Here is a 24,466-nt window from a genome sequence, read left to right on the forward strand (position 1 = left end):
CACTGTGCCGCGGCACACTAGTGTGCCGTGACATAGTGTAAGGTGTGCCGTGGGAAAATTACTTTATATACAGTCAATATAGGCACAGTTAATTTTTTTAAACATTTTCTAATGGTGGTGTGCCTCGTGATTTTTTTCATGAAAAAAGTGTGCCTTTGCACAAAAAAGGTTGAAAAACACTGGTCTAGTTTAATGAAAAGAAGGACTAGGGGAGACAGGATAGCAGTCTTCCAATATCTCAGGAGTTGCCCCAAAGAAGAGGGAGTCAAGCTATTCTCCAAGGCACCTGAGGGTAGAACAAGAAGCAATGGGTGGAAACTAAACAAGGAGAGAAGCAACTTAGAACTGAGGAGGAATTTCCTGACAGTGAGAACAATTAATCAGTGGAACAGAAGTTGCCTCCAGAAGTTGTGAATGCTCCAACACTGGAAGTCTTTAAGAAGATGTTGGACAACCATTTGTCTGAAACGGTATAGAGTTTCCTGCCTGGGCAGGGGGTTGGACTAGAAGACCTCCAAGGTCCCTTCCAACTCTGCTATTGTATTGTACTGTAATTGTATTAATGAAAAGAAGGACCAGGGGAGACATGATAGCAGTCTTCCAATATCTCAGGGGTTGCCCCAAAGAAGAGGGAGTCAAGCTATTCCCCAAGGCACCTGAGGGCAGGACAGGAAGCAATGGGTGGAAACTAATCAAGGAGAGAAGCAACTTAGAACTGAGGAGAAACTTCCTGACAGTGAGGACAATTCACCAGTGGAACTACTTGCCACCAGAAGTTGCGAATGCTCCAAGACTGAAAGTTTTTAAGAGGAGATTGGATAACCATTTGTCTGAAGCGGTGTAGGGTTTCCTGCCTAGGCAGGGGGTTGGACTAGAAGACCTCCAAGGTCCCTTCCAACTCTGTTATTCTGATTCCTGTGTCACTTGCAGGTCGGAGGAGTCGTTCAAACAATATTTCAGCGAGATGCCCTGGTTATCGGTCCCTTACACCGATGAAGGACGGCGGTCGCGTCTCAACCGGCTGTATGGCATTCAAGGTAAGTGAAAGCAGCCCCTTTTGGGATTTTATCAGGACTAAATATTTTAATTTTATTTTATTTTATTTTATTTTTAAATTTTTAATTTTTATTTCTCATATATACATTCACAATTATATGATCTCATAACTGTTGTTGATAATATGTACTTGTAACAATTTTTCTCCCTACAGTTGACAATATAATTGAAGTTGCTTTCTTACCATCCCATAAACCCATCTTATTTTACAACAATCCTACTTCTTCTTCCTTCCTTCCCTCCTTCCTTCCCTCCCTTCTTCTCTCCTTCTCTCCTTCCTTCCCTCCCTCCTTCCCCCTTCCCTCCCACCTTTCTTCTCTCCTTCCCTCCTTCCTTCCCTCCTTCCTTTCTTCCTTTCTTCTCTCCTTCTCTCCTTCCTTTCCTCCTTCCTTCCTTCCCTCCTTCCTTCCCCCCTTTCTTCTCTCCTTCCTTCCCTCCTTCCTTCTCTCCTTCTCTCCTTCCTTCCCTCCTTCCTTCCCTCCCTCCTTCCTCCTTCCCTCCCACCTTTCTTCTCTCCTTCTCTCCTTCCCTCCTTCCTTCCCTCCTTCCTTCCCTCCTTTCTTCTCTCCTTCTCTCCTTCCTTTCCTCCTTCCTTCCTTCCATCCTTCCTTCCCCCCTTCTCTCCTTCATTCCCTCCTTCCTTCCCTCCCTTCTTCTCTCCTTCTCTCCTTCCTTCCCTCCTTCCTTCCTTCCCTCCTTCCTTCCCTCCCTCCCTCCTTCCCTCCTTAATTTTAGCTGCAGAACAAAGTCTGCAGGAATGAGCACAGAATGAATTTTACCTCAGTTTCTTGACGCTAAGAGGGACCTTTGTTAAGTGAGCTTTCCCTATTTTACGAACTTTGTGGCCGTGGTTGTTAAGTGAATCGCTGCAGTGAACGTAGCCACGCAGTTGTTAAGTGAGTCTTTTCGCTTGCCCGAAGCCTGCAAAAGGGGATCGCGCAACCCCAGGACACCGTCATAAATATGAGTCCTAGCATCTGAATTTTGGTCGTGTTACGACTGCAACGGTCGTTAAGCGCATGCAAAACAGTCCCGAGTCACTTTTTTTTCAGTGCTGCTGCGACTTCGAACGGACAGTAAATGAACCGTCGTAAGTCGAGGACCGCCTAGAGGCGAGAATGTGGATGCTTTGAATTTTCTCTGCTTAAGGAACAGAGTTTTCTGGTGGTGGTGGTGGTGGGGGGAAATGCCGTATTTTGGTTCCTCTCCGAATCTTAAAATCAGCCAACGATCGCATTTGACTTTCCGGTTGCGGCTTCAGGCGGCATCACCCGTGGCGGTTTTGCGGTGCCTGCTGAAGAGGGGGGGGAAAGGGAGGGCTCGGGAGGGCCGCAGCGGCGTCCGGCAGGAAATCCGATTCCAGAACAGCTGAAAGAACAGGTGGCTGCTCCTTTGGGACTGGCTCCTTAAGTTGGATCGGGTTTCTCCGGCAATGGGTGGATTTGACGGCAAGAGGAGAGACGATGGCAAAGGTCCCGCGGATCCCTCAAGGCTCAAATGGACGGACGGGTGCGATATGGTTCGCGGCACAGATGAAGTTTTTTCACCACCCATCTTAAAATCGGAAACCCCCCTCCAGACTTTTGCGGGTTTCCTTCCTTCCTTCCACTCTTCCTTCCTTCCTTTCTTCTTTGCTTCCTCTCTTTTTCCTACTCTCCCTCCTTCCTTTGTTCCTTCTCTCTCCTTCCTTTCTTCCTTCTCTCCCTTCTCTCTCCCTCCTTCCTTCCTTTCCTCTCATTCCACCCTTCCTCACTCCTCTTCTTCCTTTCTTTCTTGGTTACTTCCTCCCTTCTCTCTCTCCTCCCTCCTTTCTACCCTTCCTTCCTTTCTCCTCTCTCTCTTCTTTCCTTCCTCCCTTCTCTCTCCCTCCTTCCTTCCTTCCTCCCTCCCTTTCTTATTTCCTTTCTCTCTTCCACCCTCTTCTCCTTCTTTTCTTCCTTTGTTTCTTCTTTCCTCACTCCCCAGTCCTCCCCTCCTTTCTTGGTCTCTTCCTTCTCTTTCTCTTCTTCCTTTGTTTCTTTCTTCCTTCCTCCCTTCCTTCTCCTCCTCTCCTTCCTCCATTCTCCCTTCTCTCTAACTCCTTCTCTCTCATTCTTCCCTTCCTTCCTTCCTCTCTCCTCCTTCCTCACTCCTCTTCTGCCTTCCTCTCTTGGTTACTTCCTCCCTTCTCTCTCTCCTCCCTCCTTTCTACCCTTCCTTCCTTTCTCCTCTCTCTCTTGCTTCCTCCCTTCTCTCTCCCTCCTCCCTCCCTCTCTTTCTTCTTTCCTTTCTCTCTTCCACCCTCCTCTCCTTCCTTTCTTCCTTTGTTTCTTCCTTCCTCACCTCTCTTTCCCCTCCTTTCTTGGTCTATTCCTTCTCTCTCTCTTCTTCCTCCTTTCTTTCTTTCTCCCTTCTCTCTCCCTCTTTCCTTATCTCATTCTTCCCTTCCTTCCTCTCTCCTCCCTCCCTCTCTTCCTCACTCCTCTTCCTCCTTCTGGTTTCTTCCTCCCTTCTCTCTCTCCTCCCTCCTTTCCATCCTTCCTTCCTTTCTCCTCTCTGCCTTCCTTGCTTCCTCCCTTCTCTCTCCCTCCTTCCTCCCTCCCTTTCTTCTTTCCTTTCTCTCTTCTACCCTCCTCTCCTTCCTTTGTTTCTTCCTTCCTCACTCCTCTCTCTCCCCTCCTTTCTTGGTCTCTTCCTTCTCTCTCTCTCTTCTTCCTCCCTTCTCTCTCCTTTCTTTCTCCCTTCTCTCTCCCTCTTTCCTTATCTCTCATTCTTCCCTTCCCTTTTCTCTCATTCCTTCCTTCCTCACTTGTCTCTTCTTCCTTCCTTTCTTGGTTTCTTCCTCCCTTCTCTCTCTCCTCCCTCCTTTCCATCCTTCCTTCCTTTCTCCTCTCTGCCTTCCTTGCTTCCTCCCTTCTCTCTCCCTCCCTTCTCTCTCATTCCTCCCTCCCTTCCATTTTCTCTCATCCCTTCCTTCCTCACTTGTCTCTTCTTCCTTTCTTGGTTTCTTTCTCCCTTCTCTCTCCTTCATTCCTCCCTTCTCTCTCCTCCATCCCTCCTTCCTTCTGTCCCCTCCCTCCCTCCTCTCTTCCTTCATCTCTCCCTCCCTCCTGCATCCTTTTTCCCTGAGAATCGAACCTGCGGTCTGATCCCAGCAAATCCCAATGATTGCAATGGGCGGAGGGCTTCCCTTGTCCTCTGCTGCACGCCCGTTGCGCAAAGAGATTCCCAGCCGCCAATTGCACAGGCGGGTGTGGGTGCTGAAGTGCAGTGGGCGGAGTACGGCCGGAGAGGCTCAAATCATCCTCTTCACTCAAGAGGCCTCGATTAGCCCAAAGACCCTCTGGAGGCTGAATGTTACATGAGGAGTGTGGGAGCCATTCCAAGACCTGAACCCGGAGCCTTGGAATGCGGAGGGGGCCAGAAACCAGAGCAAGAAACAGCCACGATTGGAAAGTGAGATGCTTCTTTGCAAGTTAAAGCCCACCCCTCTGCTAGGAAAAAAAAAATGAAATATCCTGGGAAATATTGAAAAAGGCAGAATATTATATTTCCCTGGATCAAGAAAATGGAGAAACGTGTTTTTAGGCAGGAAGAAGACTCACTCTTAATACCCCTCACCGTTGTCAATGGGCCATTGAAAGGCCTGGTCCAATCTATTCTACATAACAAAGATGTTCGACTCGATTGTGGTCTGCAAATAATGAACCAGTGTTTGTCAACATTAACGACTTTAAGATACTTGGACTTCAACTCCCAGAATTCCCCAGGCAGCCATGCTTTAAGAGGGGAGGACTTCCACTCCCAGAATTCCTTAGCCAGCAGGCTTTAAGAGGGGAGGACTTCCACGGTTCCACCACAAAACCGTGTTCGACTAAAGGGCGCTCGATGAAACCGCGTAGCTGACGTCATCACAGCGCGACAACAGCGCGGAGAAAAAAGCACGCTGTAAACGCTAAACTTAAAATTAACCCCTTAACCTAACCCTAAACCTAACCCTAAACCTAACCCTAACCCTAAACCTAAACCTAAAGCTAACCCTTAACCTAACCCTAAACCTAACCCTTACCTTAACTTGAATCGGCGTGCTTTCAAAGTGCTATTTAAAGCTTCCTTCTTTCTCCGCGCTCGCTGTTGTCGCCCTGTTGATGACATCAGCGACGCGGTTTAATCGGGCGCGGCTTAGTCGAGCATGGTTTTGTTGCGCCACGGACTTCCACTCCCAGAATTCCTTAGCCAGCAGGCTTTAAGAGGGGAGGACTTCCACTCCCAGAAACCCCCAGCCAGATTGCTTTAAGAGGGAAGGACTTCCACTCCCAGAATTCCTTAGCCAGCCTGCTTTAAGAGGGGTGAGCTTCCACTCCCAGAATCCCCCAGCCAGAATGCTTTAAGAGGGGTGGATGTCCATTTGGAATCGAATAATTTTCTTAATAGATGGTGGGAATGCTGTGTAGACATAGTATATCTTGACTTCAGCACAATGTTTGACGAAGTACTGGGGGGGGGATGCGATATATAGCACATAATATGACCTGATGAAGTTACTTCTTCCTTTCCTCCTTAACCCTTTCTTTCTCTCGGTTTCTTTTTCGTTTCGTCCGGTCGTAGGTATCCCTACTCTTATCGTCTTGGACACTAAGGGAGACGTGATCACCCGGCAAGGCCGAGTCGAGGTCCTGAACGACATTGAATGCCAGGAGTTCCCCTGGCACCCCAAGCCTGTCTTAGAGCTTACTGACTCCAACGCAGTCCAGCTGAACGAGGGTCCTTGCCTTGTCCTTTTTGTAGGTATGTAGCTATTTTGTAGGTTTCTAGTCCTCATGATTGCAAAGAGAAACGTCCGCGGACAATTTCTTAGTGGAAGCAAAGACTTCTGTAAAAGTACTTAAGTTTGGTGAAGTTTCCAGACCTCATGATTGTAAAGAGATACCCGTGGGGACAATTTTCCGGTGGAAATGTAGTCTTTCTGTAAAAGTGATTAGGTCTGATGAAGTTTCTAGTCCTCTTTGCCAAGGGATACTTGTGGGGAGAATGTGGAAGTGCAGTTTTCTGTAAAAGTACTTAAATCTGATGAAGCTTCTAGTCCTCATTGCCAAGAGATACTTGTGGAGAGAATGTTGGAAGCGTACTTTTCTACAAAAGTACTTAAGTCTGAGGAAGTTTCTAGTCCTCAAGCTTGCAAAAAGGCACTTATGGAAACAATCTCCTGGGAAAATGTAGTTTTCTGTAAAAAAAAAAAAAAACTTAAATACTGATTAAGTTTCTAGCTCCCCTGATTGCAAAGAGAAACTTATGGGGACAGTTTTGTGATGGAAGTGTACTTTTCTGTAAAAGTACTTCAATCCGATGAAGTTTCTAGTCCTCCTTGTTGCAAAAGAGATGTTTGTGGGGGATGGTTGATGTCAAAAACGTGAGGAGGCTGGATTTTAGATCCCTGCTGGTTAAGAAATTGACTTATACTAAGTCTGCACTCTTAACGCCTGAGGGTTGATTAGCCATGATGTGCTCAACGAAGGAAAACATGTTTTGCGTGAAAAACCTCCCGCCACAGTATGGAATTTAGAACATGACGCTGCACATTATGGAATCGTAATTTGGAACAAACGAACATGCCGTAGCCTGTATATTTTGTGCAATATTTTGCATTAAATCCAATATCTTGCAGTAAAACCCAGAGGGTCAACGACTTTCTTAAGTGTGGCGGGGGTTCTCCGCCATTTTTCCGCCCGTTTAGGGAGTGTTAAAATGGTCGTTTGAAAAATATTTTCAGTGCCGTTAGGTGGAATTGCCATTGGAAATTCACTATAGATCGTACTTAACTGACCAACATTGGCTTAACAAACACTTGAAGTTACGATGGTGCTGAAAAGAAAATAACTTAGGATGAGCCCTTGCAGCTAAACCCATTGCAATGTCCCTGCAGTCATGTCATCACAATTCAGGCACGGCTGCCTGTCTTAAATCAGGGAATTCTGGGAGTGGAAGTCCTCCCCTCTTAAAGCATCCTGGCTGGAGGTTTCTGGGAGTGGAAGTCCACCCCTCTTAAAGTCTATTGGCTGGGGGATTCTGGGAGTGGAAGTCCATCCCTCTTAAAGTCTATTGGCTGGGGGATTCTGGGAGTGGAAGTCCATCCCTCTTAAAGTCTATTGGCTGGGGGATTCTGGGAGTGGAAGTCCACCCCTCTTAAAGTCTATTGGCTGGGGGATTCTGGGAGTGGAAGTCCATCCCTCTTAAAGTCTATTGGCTGGGGGATTCTGGGAGTGGAAGTCCATCCCTCTTAAAGTCTATTGGCTGGGGGATTCTGGGAGTGGAAGTCCACCCCTCTTAAAGTCTATTGGCTGGGGGATTCTGGGAGTGGAAGTCCATCCCTCTTAAAGCATGCTGGCTGGGGGATTCTGGGAGTGGAAGTCCACCCCTCTTAAAGTCTATTGGCTGGGGGATTCTGGGAGTGGAAGTCCACCCCTCTTAAAGTCTATTGGCTGGGGGTTTCTGGGAGTGGAAGTCCACCCCTCTTAAAGTCTATTGGCTGGGGGTTTCTGGGAGTGGAAGTCCACCCCTCTTAAAGTCTATTGGCTGGGGGATTCTGGGAGTGGAAGTCCATCCCTCTTAAAGCATTGCTGGCTGGGGGATTCTTGGATTTGCAGTCCACCCATCTCAACACATGCTGGCTGGGGAATTCTGGGAGTCCAAGTCTTCTGACTTGGCTTGTCAGAAGGTCGCAAAAAAGGATCACGTTGCCCCCCAGGACATCGCGACCGTCATAAATATGAGTCCGTTGCCAAGCGTCTAGATGTTGATCCCATAATCCTGGGGCTCCTGCAAGGGTCGCGAGTGTGAAAAATGGTCATAAGTCCCACCTTAAATTTTGGAGAGGAAAAAGAAACCAGCCCTGCGGTGACCCTCCGCGATATAAATTCCTACTACGTGGGAATGCAGGAACCGGCGCGAAAGCGGAACTCGGCTCCTTCCGACCGAAGGGAAAGGCAGTTTTCTCCCCCTCCCTCTCCTCTTCGCACACCATTCCATATGCTCCATTTGTTTCTGTCCCTGCCATCGCTTGTTCGCGCCCCGCTGTGTCTGAATGGGGTATTTGCGAAACCCCTGGGGCGCCCAGCCAGCTTAGTCCATCCGTCTTTAAACAGCACACGCGTTTAAGCCCCTCTCGTTTCCTTTTTTCCCCCCGCGGGGTTTTTTTTTTACAAGGGGGTGAAACACAGGGGGTGGCTGCTGAGAAGCACAATTATGCCATAATTAATTCTTGTTTTCTTTTTGGGGTTTTTTTAGCTTTGAAGCCTTAATCTGAGTCGCGTTCCCTGGATTTCCTCCCGCAACAAAGCTCGTTCCGGGGGGGGGGGGGGATCAACCACACACCCGTCGTGCCCAGAGCTTGGAATGGGTCGTGCGGCTTTTGCACACAACGTTGGTGTGCGGAGATCTGGTTGTCTGGTGTGTAGACGACCCTTCGGTGTCTACACACCAGACAGCCTGATGTGCAATTTTCGCATCCTCTTGAATTTATCCTCTCGAGATCTCGTATAGTTGCTTAAACGGAGGGTTGTAGTGTGTGAGTGTGTTTGTCTGTGTGTGTGTGTATTTTCAGGTCCTCCTAGGCTTTACCACCACAATGGAGCCCAAGCGAGACGTTTGTTAAAGGCGCTTCGCCTCGTGTGATGGCTTTCCGTAGCCAGGGTTGTTAAGTGAGTCGCCGCAGTGCAGTTGTTAAGTGAGTCTTTTCGCTTTCCTTAGCCAGGGTTGTTAAGTGAGTCGCCGCAGTGCAGTTGTTAAGTGAGTCTTTTCGCTTTCCTTAGCCAGGGTTGTTAAGTGAGTCGCCGCAGTGCAGTTGTTAAGTGAGTCCCACCGGCTGTTCAGTGACTCTGGCTCCCTCGTTGACGGCTTGCCAGAAGGTCGCAAAAGGGGATCCACGTGACCCCGGGACCGTCATAAATATGAGTCCCTTGCCAAGAATCTAGATTTTGATCACAAGATCCTGGGGATGCTATAAAGGACGTTAGTGTGAAAAATGGTCATAACTCCCCCTTTTTTTAGTGCCATTTCAACGGTCTCTAAATATTTTATTTTTATTTTTATTTTATTTTATTTTATCAATTTCATATATACATTCACAATTATATGATCTCATAACTGTTATTAATAATATGTATTTATAACCATTTTCCCCTACTGTTGACAATATACTTGAAGATTGCTTTCTTAACATCCCATAGATCCATCTTATCTTACAACGGTCCTACTTCTTCTTCCCTCCCTCCCTCTTTCCTTCCCTCGTTTCTTCTCTCCTACTCCCCTTCCTTCCCTCCTTCCTTCTCTCCCTCCTTCCCCTTCGCTCCTTCTCTCCTTCCCTCCTTCCTTCCCTCTTTCCTTCCTTCCTTCCCTCCTTTCTTTTCTCCTTCTCTCCTTCCTTTTCCCCTTCCTTTCCTCCTTCCTTCCCTCCTTCCTTCCCTCCTTTTAAGTTTAGCTGCGGAACAAAAAAGTTTGTGAATAAATTTTACTTCAGTTTCTTGATTATTTTCCCCCCTAAAAGGGGATGATTCGGCACAGTTTAGGGTACAAGTAGTCCTCAACTTACGACCACAATTGACCTCAGCATTTCTGTTGCTTTAGTTGCATTTTCAGCGGTCACTAAATATTTTAAGTTTAGCTGCGGAACAAAACAGTCTGCGGGAATAAACACAGAATGGATTTTACCTCAGTTTCTGGACGCTAAGGGGGACCTTTGTTAAGTGAGCTTTCCCCCATTTTACGAACTTTGTGGCCGTGGTTGTTAAGTGAATCGCTGCAGTGAACTTAGTCACGCAGTTGTTAAGTGAGTCTTTTTGCTTTCCTTAGCCAGGGTTGTTAAGTGAGTCGCCGCAGTGCAGTTGTTAAGTGAGTCTTTTTGCTTTCCTTAGCCAGGGTTGTTAAGTGAGTCGCCGCAGTGCAGTTGTTAAGTGAGTCTTTTTGCTTTCCTTAGCCAGGGTTGTTAACTGAGTCGCTGCAGTGCAGTTGTTAAGTGAGTCTTTTTGCTTTCCTTAGCCAGGGTTGTTAAGTGAATCGCCGCAGTGCAGTTGTTAAGTGAGTCCCGCCGCTGTTCTGGCTCCCTCGTTCACTTGGCTTGTCAGAAGGTCGCAAAAGGGGATCCACATGACCCCGGGACCGTCATAAATATGAGTCCGTTGCCAAGCATCTAGATTTTGATGGCTTGATCCTAGGGGTCGTAAGTGTGAAAAATGGTCATAAGTCCCTTTTCTTTCAGTTCCATTTGTACGGTGCAGTTTAGCTGTAGAACAAACCAGTTTGCAGGAATAAGCGCAGAATAAATTTTACCTCAGTTTCCTGATTATTTTGCCCCCCTAAAGGGGGATGATTCTGCACTGTTAGATTAGGGTACAAGAAGTCCTCAACTTACGACCACAATTGACCCCAACATTTCTGTTGCTGAGCGAGAACAGTTAAAGGGATTTTACACCCCCGTCTCGCCACAGTTGTTAAGTAAATCACTGCGGTTGTTGAGTTCGCACGACGGTCGTTAAGTGAATCCGGCGTCCCCACTGACTTTGCTTGTCAAGAGGGTCGCAAAAGGGGATCCCTGGGTACACTGCGACCGTCATAAATACGAGTCGGTTTGCCAAAGCCTCTAGATTTTGAACACGTTGACTGTGGGGGTGCCGCAACGGTGGTAAGTGTGAAGAATGGGCATAAGTGACTTTTTTTCAGTGCTGTGGCAACTTTGGTCACTAAATGAACTGTTGTAAGTTGAGGACTGGCAGTAATTTATGCACTGGCTGAAACAGGGAACCATGGGGGTTGGAGTGACATGGATGGGCATTTAGATTTGTATGTAAATTTGACACCCAGATTGATATAGAATAGAATAACAGAATTGGAAGGGACCTTGGAGGTCTTCTAGTCCAACCCCCTGCTTAGGCAGGAAACCCTACACCACTTCAGGCAAATGGCTATCCAATATCTTCTGAAAAACTTCCAGTATTGGAGCATTCACAACTTCTGGAGGCAACTTCTGTTCCACTGATTAATTGTTCTCATTGTCAGGAAATTCCTCCTTAATTCTAAGTTGCTTCTCTCCTTGTTTAGTTTCCACCCATTGCTTCTTGTTCTGCCTTCAGGTGCTTTGGAGAATAACTTGACTCTCTCTTCTTTGTGGCAACCCCTGAGATATTGGAAGACTGCTATCATGTCTCCCCTAGTCCTTCTCTTCATTAAACTAGACCTACCCAGTTCCTGCAACCTTTCTTCATATGTGTTAGCCTCCAGTCCCCTAATCCTCTTTGTTGCTCTTCTCTGCACTCTTTCCAGAGTCTCAGCATCTTTTCTACACCGTGGCGACCAAAACTGAATGCAAATGTTCCAAGTGTGGCCTCACCAAGGCCTTATAAAGTGGTATTAACCCTTCACCTGATCTTGATTCTCTCCCTCTGTTGATGCAGCCTAGAACTGTGTTGGCTTTTTTGGCAGCTGCTGCACACGGCTGGCTCCGATTTAAATGGTTGTCCACTAGGACTCCAAGATCCTTTTCACAATTACTACTATTGAGCAAGGTACCACCTATACTGTACCTGTGCACTTCGTTTTTCTTGCCTATATGTAGAGTATATGACATTCATAGTAGTTGCGAAGTGAATTTTGTCCCATGTTACGACCTCTTCCGCTACAGTCGTTACGTGAAACCCTGCAGTCGTTCCGTTAGTAGCTCGGTTGTTAAGTGAATCCTGGCTTCCCGTGGTCCGAAGGACGCAAAAGGAGACCCCGAAACCCTGGGATACTTCAACCGTCACAAGTAAGAGCCAAGGTGGCGCAGTGGTTAAATGCAGCACTGCAGGCTACTGCTAGATCAGCAGGTCAGCGGTTCAAATCTCACCGGCTCAGGGTTGACTCAGCCTTCCATCCTTCCGAGGTGGGTAAAATGAGGACCCAGATTGTTGGGGGCAATATGCTGACTCTGTAAACCGCTTAGAGAGGCCTGAAAGGCCTATGAAGCGGTATATAAGTCTACTGCTGCTAAGTATGTGCCAGTTGCCCAGTCTCTTGAGTGTTGATCACGGGACCCGCAAGGATGTCGCACTGTCGTTAAGTGCGAAGAACGGCGCGAAGTCGCTTTTTCCCAGTGCCGTGGCAACTGAGAACGGCCACTAGGAGCCGAGGTGGCGCAGTGGTTAAATGCAGCACTGCAGGCTACTTCAACTGACTGCAGTTCTGCAGTTCGGCTGTTCAAATCTCACCGGCTCAGGGTTGACTCAGCCTTCCATCCTTCCGAGGTGGGTAAAATGAGGACCCAGATTGTTGTTGGGGGTGATATGCTGACTCTGTAAACCGCTTAGAGAGGCCTGAAAGCCCTATGAAGCGGTATATAAGTCGGACTGCTATTGCTATTGCTAAGCGAAGAGCTGTAAGTCGAGGGTTACTGTACGAAGTCACGAATCTTCGATTCAGTCTTTTTGTTCCCAAGCAAGTTGGGAAGACGGAGAGTGGGGCGGGAGATTGAGGCTGGGAGCGAATGATTTTTTGGGGGGAGGGTGTCTCATTCCCCCACTCCCATTTTTAATCCTTGCACTTTTTAGCACCTGCCTTTCCAATCCTTGGGTGGTTTTGCCTTTGTCTGGATTGTCATTATTTTGTGCGCTGTTTAGTAGCAACCGGGGTACAAATACATTCGGTGACAAATAGATGTTTCTAAAATGGAAGCTGTTTGGGAAGTGGAGAAGTAAGTTTGTTCTGTGAAGGGGGCAGGGAAGGAGGAAAGAAGGAAGGGAGAGAGAAAGGGAGAGACGGAGGGAAGGAAAGGAAATAGGGAAGAGGAACGCGAGGAAGAATCTTAAGGAAGAAAAGAGGAAGGAAAGGGAAGAAGGAGATAGCAGGAAGGGGGATAGTGGGGGGGGGAAGAAAGGAAGGGAAAAGGGAAGGGAAAGAGGGTGGTACGGTGAGGAAGGAAAGGGAAGAGGAGCCTGAGGAAGAAAGGAGGGATGGGAAGAAAGAGGAGAAAGGAAGGGGGATGGAAGGAAGGAAAGAAAAAGAATGGATGGATGGAGAGAAAGGGAGGGAGAGAAGGAAGGAAAGGAAATAGGCAATAGGAAAGGAGGGAAGAATCTAAGGAAGAAAGGAGGAGGAGATAGCAGGAAGGGGCATGGAAGGAAGGAAAGAAAAAGGATGGATGGATTGGAGGGTGGGAGAGAAGGAAGGAGTGGCTTCCCATGGATGGAAGGAAGGAAAGAAAGAAAGAAAGAAAGAAAATGGATGGATGGATGGATGGGATGGAGGAATGGAGGGGAGAGAAGGAAGCAAAGGAAATAGGCAAGAGGAAAGGAAGGAAGAATCTAAGGAAGAAAGGAGGGGAGGAAAGAAAGAGGAGATAGCAGGAAGGGGCATGGAGGGAGGGAGGGAAGGCAGGACTTCCCACGGAAGGAAGGAAGGAAGGAAGATAGCGAGACAAAGAAGAGAGGAAGGAAAAAGGAAAGGAGAAAGGAGAGAAAAATAAGGTCAGCAGGAAGAAGGAAAAAAAGAACAGCATGAAAGAAAGCAAAAGAAGGAAAAAAGAACAAGGAATACAAGACGGAAAGAGAATGAGAAAGAGAGAAAGAAGAAAGGAAAGGGAAAGAGAATAGAAAAGGTGGGAGGAAGGAAGGAGAGAAAGAAGGAAGATTAAGAGAATGAAGAAGGGAACGGAAAGTAAAAGAAAAGAAGGGAAAAGAAAGGAAGAAAGAGAGAAAAATGGAAGGAAAGACAAATAAAAATAAAGGAGGAAAGAAAGGGGGGGAAAAAGAAAGAGGCTATCTTGAATTTAGCCTGATATTCCCCTTCTCCCTCTCCTGGGGGCTCCCCTTATCTCTCCCCCCCCAAAAAAAACCAATTCGTAACCTACGCCCCTCTTCCTCTTTGCTCTCCATCAAACCTTCCCTCCACCCATCCCTGGCTCTGTCTAGTTAAAAAGGAAGGAGGATTCGCACAATAAGCACATTCCCCTGGCTTGCGGGGTGAGGTGGAATACATTTTCATGCGACCCACATAGGGTGGGTTTAATGGGTGGGGGGCTGCTGTCTCACCAGTGATGGATAACTCTGGGAGGGAAATGCTTAGCCTGGTTGTGGGATGGCGTCTCTCTCCTTTGTGTCTGGCCAGAGAGAGGGGCATCAATTCAGACTGTTTATTTAGCAAGACATTGGAAGGATCCAGAGAGTGGAAGCATTTGAACAGAACAGAACAGAATATGAAAATAGGAGGGTAGGATAGGATAGGATACAAATAAGAATGAATAGAATAGAAATAAAATTTAAAATAGAATGGAATGAAATAGAACAGAAATAAGAATGAATAGAATAGAAATAAGGATTGGATACCATAGGATAGCATAGCAAAGGATAGAATAGAATAGAATAGAATAGAATAGCAATAAGAATAGCAATAAGAATAGCAATAAGAATAGCAATAAGAATAGCAATAAGAATAGAATAGAAATAAGGATAAGATAGGATAGGATAGGATAGGATACAAATAAGAATGAATAGAATAGAAATAAGAATTTAGAATGGAATGGAACTGAAATAAGAATGAATAGAATAGAAATAAGGTTTGCTAGCATAGGATAGCATAGCAAAGGATAGAATAGAATAGAATAGAAATAAGAATAGAATAGAAATAAGAATAGGAAAGGATAGGATACAAATAAGAATGAATAGAATAGAAATAAGAATTTAGAATGGAATGGAATAGAACAGAAATAAGAATGAATAGAATAGAAATCAGGATAGGATAGAATAGCAATAAGAATAGAATAGAATAAGATTTAAATAGAAGAATATAATATAATTAATAGAATAGAATAGGAACAGAAGTAGAATAGCAATAAGAATTAGAATAGAATAGCAATAAAAATTGAATAGAATAGAATAAGATTTAAATAGAAGAATAGAATAGAAATAGAATAGAACAGAATAGAATAATAACTTTATTGTCACTTTGAATGTACACTGATCAGCATACGTGAAAGTGAGATTTCGTTGCATACAATAAGCATGACAAAGTAAATAAATACAGATAATTACAGAAGTATGCAGATAGCCACATATATTAGGTGTCACATATTTCATTTGGGTAAAAATGCATAATTTTTGTTGGCTCTGCTGGCACGATGGGGTCTGATTAGGCCAGATGTGGACATCCAGATGTGCCCAAAATCCGTTGGTTTCCAAAGGAAAAATCATCATCTTCTGTTTTTTAAGAAAGAAAGAAATGACCCTTCTTTTCCTCTCTTCCTTGAGGACACCTTGGGTTATTATTTAGAGTGTCCGTCTACTCTTTCATTTGTTTCTCTTCTATTTAATTTTTATTTTATTTTATTATTTTATTTTGGGTCATCCCGGACTCTTCAGAGGGAGGTGGAAGAAAAGAAGGGGGGGAAAGAGAATTAAGAGAATGAATAAATATTTTTCTTCTTAAAAAGATTTAATTTTTTGTTTAGGAAATTAAAAGAATAGAATAAAAAACCCGCTTTGGATGCCAACCTCTGCTTAAAATGTCGCCTGTGCTGAATTCGAAGCAGCCTTTTTCAAAAGGGAAAGTTTAGCAGACGTGTTGAAAAATCCTCCTCCCTCCCCTCTCGTCCCCCTTTTGCGACCTTCGCGCAAGCAAAGTCAGTGGGGAAGCCATGTCGCTAACTGAACAAGTGCAGCGATTCGCTTAACAGCAGTGGCGAAAAAGAGCGTAAAATGGGGCAAAACTCACCTGGCAACCGTCTTGCTTAGCCAGGGAAATGTTGGGTGGGCTTTCAACCGTGCTAATCGTGAGGCCGGGATGACCCGAAAATAAAATAAAACATTAAAATTAAAATTAAAAAAAATAGAATAAAATGAAATGAAATAAGGCACAATGAAAGAAAAAGAAGTAAAAGAAAAAGGAATAAAAATTAAAAATAAATAAAACAAAAGAATAGATAAAATAAAAGTAAAAGAAAAAAATAAAGCAAAATAAAGTAAAGTAAAATCATGAAATAATAAAAATTTAAATTTTAAAAATAGAATGAAATGAGATAAGGCACAGTAAAAGAAAAAGAAAACAATAAAAGGAAAGGAAAAGAAAAAGGAATAAAAATTAAAAATAAATAAAACAAAAGAATAGATAAAAGAAAAGAAAAAGAAATAAAATAATAAAATAAATAAAACAAAATAAGAAATAAAGTAAAAAAATAAAGTAAAAATAAAAACAAATTAAGAAAAATAAAATAGAATAAAATAAAGTAAAACAAAACAAAAAATGAAAAATGTGACAAACATAAAATAATAAAATAAAATAATAAAACAAAATATAAATGAAATAATAAAATAAAATATAAATGAAATAATAAAATAAAATATAAATGAAATAATAAAATAAAATATAAATGAAATAATAAAATATAAATGAAATAAAATATAAATGAAATAATAAAATATAAATGAAATAATAAAATAAAATAAAACAAAGCCTAAAATATAAATGAAATAAAATATAAATGAAATAATAAAATAAAACAAAGCCTAAAATATAAATGAAATAAAATATAAATGAAATAAAATATAAATGAAATAAAATATAAATGAAATAAAATATAAATGAAATAAAATATAAATGAAATAATAAAACTAAAAATTAAAGTAATAAATAATAAATAAAATAAAATAATAAAATAAATAAAATAAATGCATAAAATAAAAATAAACTAAACTAAATAAACTAAATAAACTAAATAAACTAAATAAAATAAAATAATAAATAAATAAATAAATATAATAAAATAAATAAAATAAATAAACTAAATAAACTAAATAAACTAAATAAAAAAATCAACTAAATAAAAAAATAAAAAATAAAATAAATAAAATAAATAAAATAAATAAAATAAATAAAATAAATAAAATAAATAAAATAAATAAAATAAATAAAATAAATAAAATAAATAAAATAAATAAAATAAATAAAATAAATAAAATAAATAAAATAAATAAAATAAATAAAATAAATAAAATAAATAAATAAAATAAATAAAATAAATAAAATAAATAAAATAAATAAAATAAATAAAATAAATAAATAAAAATAAAAATAGTATATTGGCCTTGCTCCAGGCTCCGCGTTCCCCCCTGCCCTTAAGTTGCTCCCTTCTCAGGTGCAGAATCCTGGCAGAAAAAGCCCCCTCCCTCCCTCCCTCCCTCCCTCCCTCCCTGCCCCGTCTCTCCTCTTTCTCACCCCTCCCCACGTCACCCTCCCTCCGTTGCAAACTCTCCTTTTTGAGGCTGGGGGCCGTCCCCGCTGCCTGTCTCTCCCTCTGCAGAGCGTCGCATGGGTGGGGGGCCCTTTGTTAATCGGTCTCGCCCCGTTGATGTTTGCCCCCTCGGTGGGGAGCCCCGCAGGAGAGGTCAGCCCAAAGCCCCCCCCCCTCCAGAGCTGGACCTAAGCCAAGGGGCTTTGGGTAGGGGGGACAGATTTAATCCCATTAATAATGTTTTCTGGCCTAATGCAAACACTGAAAGAAGCGGGGAGGAATTTGGATTGTTGTTCTCAGCAGATTCTCTTCTGGGCTTTAAATTTAAACACGGCTCATTTCGGGGAGGGGGGGTGCAGACAGCTTCCCGCCCCCCCTCCCCACAAATCCAAAATTCATCACTCCCGTTTCCAAACCTCCTGAGCTTTTGCTGATTGGGCCAACCTTCTCGTGGACCACAGATAATCCTCGACGAACAATGGTTCATTTAGTGACCGTTCAAAGTTACGACGGCACTCCCCCAAAAGGTGACATGGCCATTTTTCACACTTACGGCTGGCGCAGCAGCCAAGGGAGGAAGGAGGAGGAGGACTGTGGGGTCCTTGACGCTCTCTGAGCTGAGGTGGTGCAGTGGTTAAATGCAGCACTGCAGGCTACTGCTAGATCAGCAGTTCAGCGGTTCAAATCTCACCGGCTCAGGGTTGACTCAGCCTTCCATCCTTCCGAGGTGGGTGAAATGAGGACCCAGATTGTTGGGGGCAATATGCTGACTCTCTGTAAACCGCTTAGAGAGGGCTGAAAGCCCTATGAAGCGGTATATAAGTCTACTGCTATTGCTACTGCTATTGCTGTTTTCTTGCAGACGTTTCATGACCCAACTAGGTAACGTCATCAGGGATAGAAGGGGGTGAGGTTTGTGGAGTGAAGGAGAAGGGGAGGACGAGGAGGAAGAAAGAGGAAAGAAAAGGAGGACTGTGGGGTCCTGGCAGCTCCATGAACCTGGTTGCTTTCTTGCAGGCGTTTCACGACCCAACTAGGTAACGTCAACAGGGTTAGAAGGGAGAGGGGTTTGTGGAGAGGAGGAGGAGGAGGAGGAGGAGGAGGAAAATATGGGGAGAAACGCTTAAAAAAATAAAGGGAACAAAGGCCTCGCAAAAGAAAAATCTAGGAATCCAAACGGAAGCAGAAAAGAGGAATGGGGACTAGAAACTTGTGTTCTGCCACTTTCAGCAGTCACCCTAAAATGGAGAGGAAATCCTTCCACACGTAGTCCTCGGCTTATGGCCAGTCTCTTAGCAACAGTTCAAAGTTCCCCTCTGCCCATCCCTACCCCAGGGACGTACAACTCAGATTTGAAATTTGGATGTCACCTTTCACCCCTGTGCTCACATGACCACATTTTGAGGTTTCTGTAACCGGCTCGCAGTCACATGGCCCCAACTTATGACTTTTCCCCAAAACTCGGTGTTGGCTTCCAGTTCTGGTGAAAACTGACCCGTAACCAACAATGGATGCTCTTAACGACTGCGGCATTCGCTTTATGACTGAATGCAAAAAAAAAAAGTAATAAAAATGGATCGAGTTGCGTGCTAACTCACTTTGCGGCCATAATTGCCAGGCTCCATGGTGGTCATAACTTGAGGACTGTTTGTAAGGTGTTTACGGCAACCCTCTACCCCCCCCTGCGCTCTTTTCTCTCTTGCTATCTCGCTTTCTCTCTGTTTCTGTCTCTCTGTCTCTTCTCTCTCTCTCCCTTTCTCCTCTCTCTTTCTCTCTTCTCTCTGTCTCTTTCTGTCTCCGCCTCTTTCTTCTCTCTGTCTCTCTCCTCTCGTTTCTCTCCCTCTTTCTGCTCTGCCTCTTTCATCTCTCCTCTCTCTGTCTCTTCTCTCTCCTGTCTTCTCTCTCTCTTCTATTTTGTCTCTGTCTCTTCTTTCTCTCTTCTCTCTGTCTCTCTCCTCTCGTTTCTCTTTCTCTTTCTGCTCTCTTTGTCTCTTTCATCTCTCCCCTCTCTGTCTCTTCTCTCTCTTTCTCTTTTGTCTCTGTCTCTTCTTTCTCTCTTCTCTCTGTCTCCTCTCCTTTCACTTTCCCTCTTTCTGCTGTCTCTCTCTTCTTTCTCTCTCTCTCATCTCTCTGTCTCTTTCATCTATCTTCTCTCTCTTTCCTGTCTCATCTCCCTGTCTCCTCTCTCTGTCTCTTCTCTGTCTTCTTTCTTTCTTTTTCTCTCTCTCTCTCTGTTTCTGTCTATTCTTTCTCTTTCTCTGTCTTCTCTCTCTTGTCTCTCTTCTTTCTCTTCTTTCTGTCTCTGTCTCTCTTCTCTGTCATCTCTCTGTCTCTCTCTTTTGTCTGTCTCTTCTTTCTCTCTCTTCTCTTTGACTCTGTCTCTTCTCTGTCTTCTCTCTCTCTCCCTCTCTCTCTCTCTCTCTATCTATTTATCTGTCTATCGCTTGTCTCTGTCTCTTCTCTCTCTCTCTCTCTCTCTCTATCTATCTATTTATCTGTCTATCTCTTGTCTCTGTCTCTTCTCTCTCTCTCTCTATTTATCTGTCTATCTCTTGTCTCTGTCTCTTTCTCTCTCTCTCTATTTATCTGTATCTCTTGTCTCTGTCTCTTCTCTCTCTCTCTCTCTATTTATCTGTATCTCTTGTCTCTGTCTCTTCTCTCTCTCTCTCTCTCTATTTATCTGTCTATCTCTTGTCTCTTCTCTCTCTCTCTCTCTCTCTATTTATCTGTCTATCTCTTCTGTCTCTTCTCTCTCTCTCTCTATTTATCTGTCTATCTCTTGTCTCTGTCTCTTCTCTCTCTCTCTCTCTCTCTATTTATCTGTCTATCTCTTGTCTCTGTCTCTTCTCTCTCTCTCTCTCTATTTATCTGTCTATCTCTTGTCTCTGTCTCTTCTCTCTCTCTCTCTCTATTTATCTGTCTATCTCTTGTCTCTGTCTCTTCTCTCTCTCTCTCTCTCTATTTATCTGTCTATCTCTTGTCTCTCTCTTCTCTCTCTCTCTCTATTTATCTGTCTATCTCTTGTCTCTGTCTCTTCTCTTTCTCTCTGTCTACCTCTTGTCTCTGTCTCTGTCTCTTCTTGCTCTCTCTCCCTCTCCCTCTCTCCCCCTCCTCTCTCTCTCCCTCCCTCCTTTTCCTGTCTGTACCCACTTTGTGCACGTGATCATCATTCCTCCTTCTGTGTCCCCCTGTGGTTCAGATTCCGACGACGACGGAGAATCCGAAGCGGCGAAGCAGCTGATCCAGCCGATTGCCGAAAAGATCATCGCGCAATACAAAGCCAAAGACGAAGAGACTCCCCTGCTGTTTTTTGTGGCCGGAGAGGTAGGGGGCAGAAGGGAGGGGGAAACTAGCAAACATTCGTGGTTTACGGGCAGCTGTGCTTCAGACGGGTGGCTAGATCCATTGGCCCACCTTAGCCCAGTTTTCACAACCTGGGAAGCCCTCGGCAACAGCCTCGTTTACAGGTAGTCCTCGACTGACGACCGCAACTGAACCCCAAACCTTTGTTGCTAAATGAAACGTTTGTTCAGAGAGCTTTTTGCCCCATTTGATGACTTTTCCCGCCCATGGTTGCTAAGTGAATCCGTTCAGTTGTTAAGTGAGTCACACACGGTTGTTAAGTGAATCCGACGCCCCCGTTGTCAGAAGGTCGCACAAAGGGGATCGCACGACTTTGGGAAACGGCAACTGTCATAAGTACATGCCAGTTGCCAAGCGTCCGAATTTTGATCACGCAGCCATGGGAATGCTGCAACAGTCGTAAGTGTGGGAAAATGTCATAAATCACTTTTTACCCCCAGTGCTGTCGTAACTTCAAACGGACACTAAATAAGCTGTTGTAAGTGGAGGACTTCCTGCAGAGAAGATTAAGCTACATTTGGCTGCCAGGCTGATGTTCTTGCTTTTCCCGTTACTGTTGCTTCCAGCTTTATGTTGTGGCCAGCGGAACTACCAGTAGACAGCGACGAGGTTGGGGAGGAACCTGGGCCAGTCCTGGAGTCTGGGGAAGGCTCGGATGTGGGCTCCGTGTCGGAGGCAGAGAGGGGGCCATGGCCGTCTGACAGTTACCAGCTGCCTTCGGAGTCGGACTCAGTGAGGCAGAAGAACAGCTGGAGCCTGTTCCCAGTGTGTGCATGCGCAGAGCTGCCAGAGGAAGGGAGCAGCTAAAGAACAGGGGTTGACTTGGGAGTAAGGCCACAGGTGGACGGTGAATGGCCCCTCCCAGAGGGAATAAAAGAGGAGCGAAAGGGGAGTGGAGTTTGCAGGAAACAATGAGCTCGCTTCATTGGTTCTCGACTCTCCGAGACTCCTTGCCGAGTTTTGTAGAGATCGACCTGGCAGCTCTCCAAGCCAGATGAGGTCTGTGACTGTAAATCCTCCCTTGAAAGACTTTGCTGGATGTGAAGGAGCAGAATTCACAGTCAATTAATAAAAGGTTGTTTTTTTTATTGGGACCAGGAATTGGCTTCAGGCTCTTGGGAAGCCTCGGTCAGAACACTTTAGTGAAGAAGGGCACTTTAGTCTTATCAGCCCTTCCCACCCTCCCCGGGACCACCAACCCCATCTCCCACCACCCCCCTCTGCCCTTCTCCACTCCCTCCAACAGCTCAGGGGACACTCCCACCTACTCTGCTCCAGAGATGGCTGAATGTGTCCCTTGTCGGCCCAATGAACCCTAAAACAAAAGGCCCTCTGCGCCCCCTAAACCGACCCCTCCCCGCAGCCCCCCTCCCCACACGCCCCTATCCCTCCTACCGACCTCACTCTGCGGCCGGGGCTGCCCCAAACCACACAACAACCTCATTCATCCGTCCAAGCATCTGCTCGCCGGCTCGGCTGACAGCTCTCTGAATGGCCCATTCATCGGATGCCACGCTTCGCGCCGGCCCTGCGAGGGGAAGGGGGCTGCGGCAGGGTGGGTGGGGGTCACGAGGAAGAGGCCTCCGTGGGGATAGATGGGGGGGGATGCTGGCTCTTCTACACACACACACACACACACCGGGTAGGTTAGCCTTTGCACCGAGGGTGTCGACAACACAACAAAACAAGGCGGCTGAAAAAATTGGAGGAGGAGATGGTTTTGGAGCAGGGAAAACACCTGTGTGCTAGGACCACAATCAACACACACACACACATGCACACTCTTAGGAACCAACACAATGACCCTACGAGTGTGTGGGGCATGGAAATCCCTTGGGGAGGGTGGGAAATATACACCAAATTCCAGGGTTTCTTTTTTTCCTTTCCTAGCTGAAAGAGGAGGACCAATTTCTGGATTTCGTCCACCCGTTCAGCTCAAGGTGCATCGTCTCGGGTTTCCGGGCCGGGGTCTCGGGCGCCTTGCGGGGAAGGGGTGGGGTGGGGGAGGACAACACGACAGTTTCAGACACACACACACACGTACACACCTCTTTCGACAACAGCCCTGCCCTCTCGTGGTCTACCGACAGTCGGGAGTTGCAAACCCCCGCCATTTTGCGGAGGGCAGGAGAGCAAGATGGACGCAGGGAAGCAGGTGTGCGAGTGGGTGGGTGGGCTGCGGCAGGACCCACACAAAGCCGGGGGGTGGGGAGAGATAATAAATTCAGCTATAAATTCTATCTAGCAAGCCTTTCCCCCCCCCCCCCTGCAATTGGGAGCCTCCGGGAAAAAAAAGCTGCAGAATAAAGCCAGTGCAGAAAGAAGCCAGTGCCGGGGCGAGATTTATTTTTTGCTGACTTAAAATAATTCTAGGCTGTCTTGGTTTTTATCGGAAGAAAAGCAGGGCCACCAGAAAGCGAATTATTTAAGGCCAAGAATGCTATTAAAAGGGAAGCCGCAGATCCAAAATATTTTAAAAATTTGCTGGAGTCCAGAGATGGAAAACGTCAAGGCAAAGAAATGCACCTTAAATATTGGCGCTTATAGGGCAGGGCAAAATTGGAATAATAAAAGGCACATTGGGGGGGGGGAAGGGCCCCCTACCTGGTGGATACCAACCTGCCAAGGAGATAATATTGTGACCAACCTTAAAAAAAGCAGGAGAGGATGAAGATAGAGATGTACATCACAAGGGTGTTGTATAATGTAGGAAGGGAACTGCGGAGTATATGTAGCAGATACTGGATCAGTGTTTCTCAGACTTGGCCAGTTCGGGATTTCTGGATTCCAACTCCCAGAATTCCCCAGCCAGCCTGCTTTAAGATGGGTGGACTTCCTCTCCCAGAATCCCCCAGCCAGCAGGCTTTAAGATGGGTGCACTTCCTCTCCCAGAATCCCCCAGCCAGCATGCTTTAAGAGGGATGGACTTCCTCTCCCAGAATCCCCCAGCCAGAAGGCTTCAAGAGGGATGGACTTCCTCTCCCAGAATCCCCCAGCCAGAAGGCTTTAAGATGGGTGGACTTCCTCTCCCAGAATCCCCCAGCCAGAATGCTTTAAGATGGGTGGACTTCCACTCCCAGAATTCCCCAGCCAGAATGCTTTAAGAGGGGTGGACTTCCTCTCCCAGAATCCCCCAGCCAGCATGCTTTAAGAGGGATGGACTTCCTCTCCCAGAATTCCCCAGCCAGCAGGCTTTAAGATGGGTGCACTTCCTCTCCCAGAATCCCCCAGCCAGAAGGCTTCAAGAGGGATGGACTTCCTCTCCCAGAATCCCCCAGCCAGAAGGCTTTAAGATGGGTGGACTTCCTCTCCCAGAATCCCCCAGCCAGAAGGCTTTAAGAGAGATGGACTTCCTCTCCCAGAATCCCCCAGCCAGAATGCTTTAAGATGGGTGGACTTCCTCTCCCAGAATCCCCCAGCCAGAAGGCTTTAAGATGGGTGGACTTCCTCTCCCAGAATCCCCCAGCCAGAAGGCTTCAAGAGGGATGGACTTCCTCTCCCAGAATCCCCCAGCCAGAATGCTTTAAGATGGGTGGACTTCCTCTCCCAGAATCCCCCAGCCAGAATGCTTTAAGAGGGGTGGACTTCCACTCCCAGAATTCCCCAGCCAGAATGCTTTAAGAGGGGTGGACTTCCACTCCCAGAATTCCCCAGCCAGAATGCTTTAAGAGGGGTGGACTTCCACTCCCAGAATTCCCCAGCCAGCCTGCTTTAAGATGGGTGGACTTCCTCTCCCAGAATCCCCCAGCCAGAATGCTTTAAGAGGGTGGACTTCCTCTCCCAGAATCCCCCAGCCAGCAGGCTTTAAGATGGGTGGAC

General features: G+C 45.5%; 1 protein-coding gene across 1 annotated transcript in view; it reads left to right on the forward strand.

The window, feature by feature from the left end:
• The window catches only part of NXN (nucleoredoxin), an 87,059-nt gene that overhangs the window by 59,527 nt on the left and 3,066 nt on the right, over positions 1-24,466 (forward strand). The window contains exons 5-7 of the mRNA XM_087702848.1: positions 931-1,037; positions 5,644-5,823; positions 20,484-20,608. Coding sequence (XP_087558974.1) covers positions 931-1,037; positions 5,644-5,823; positions 20,484-20,608 — 412 coding nt within the window. The remainder of the gene's footprint in view (positions 1-930; positions 1,038-5,643; positions 5,824-20,483; positions 20,609-24,466) is intronic.

This window comes from Thamnophis sirtalis, unplaced genomic scaffold (genome assembly GCF_051295495.1).
Source record: "Thamnophis sirtalis isolate CommonGarterSnake01/CBP01778 unplaced genomic scaffold, rThaSir2_p1.2 scaffold_17, whole genome shotgun sequence".
Taxonomy (NCBI): domain Eukaryota; kingdom Metazoa; phylum Chordata; class Lepidosauria; order Squamata; family Natricidae; genus Thamnophis; species Thamnophis sirtalis.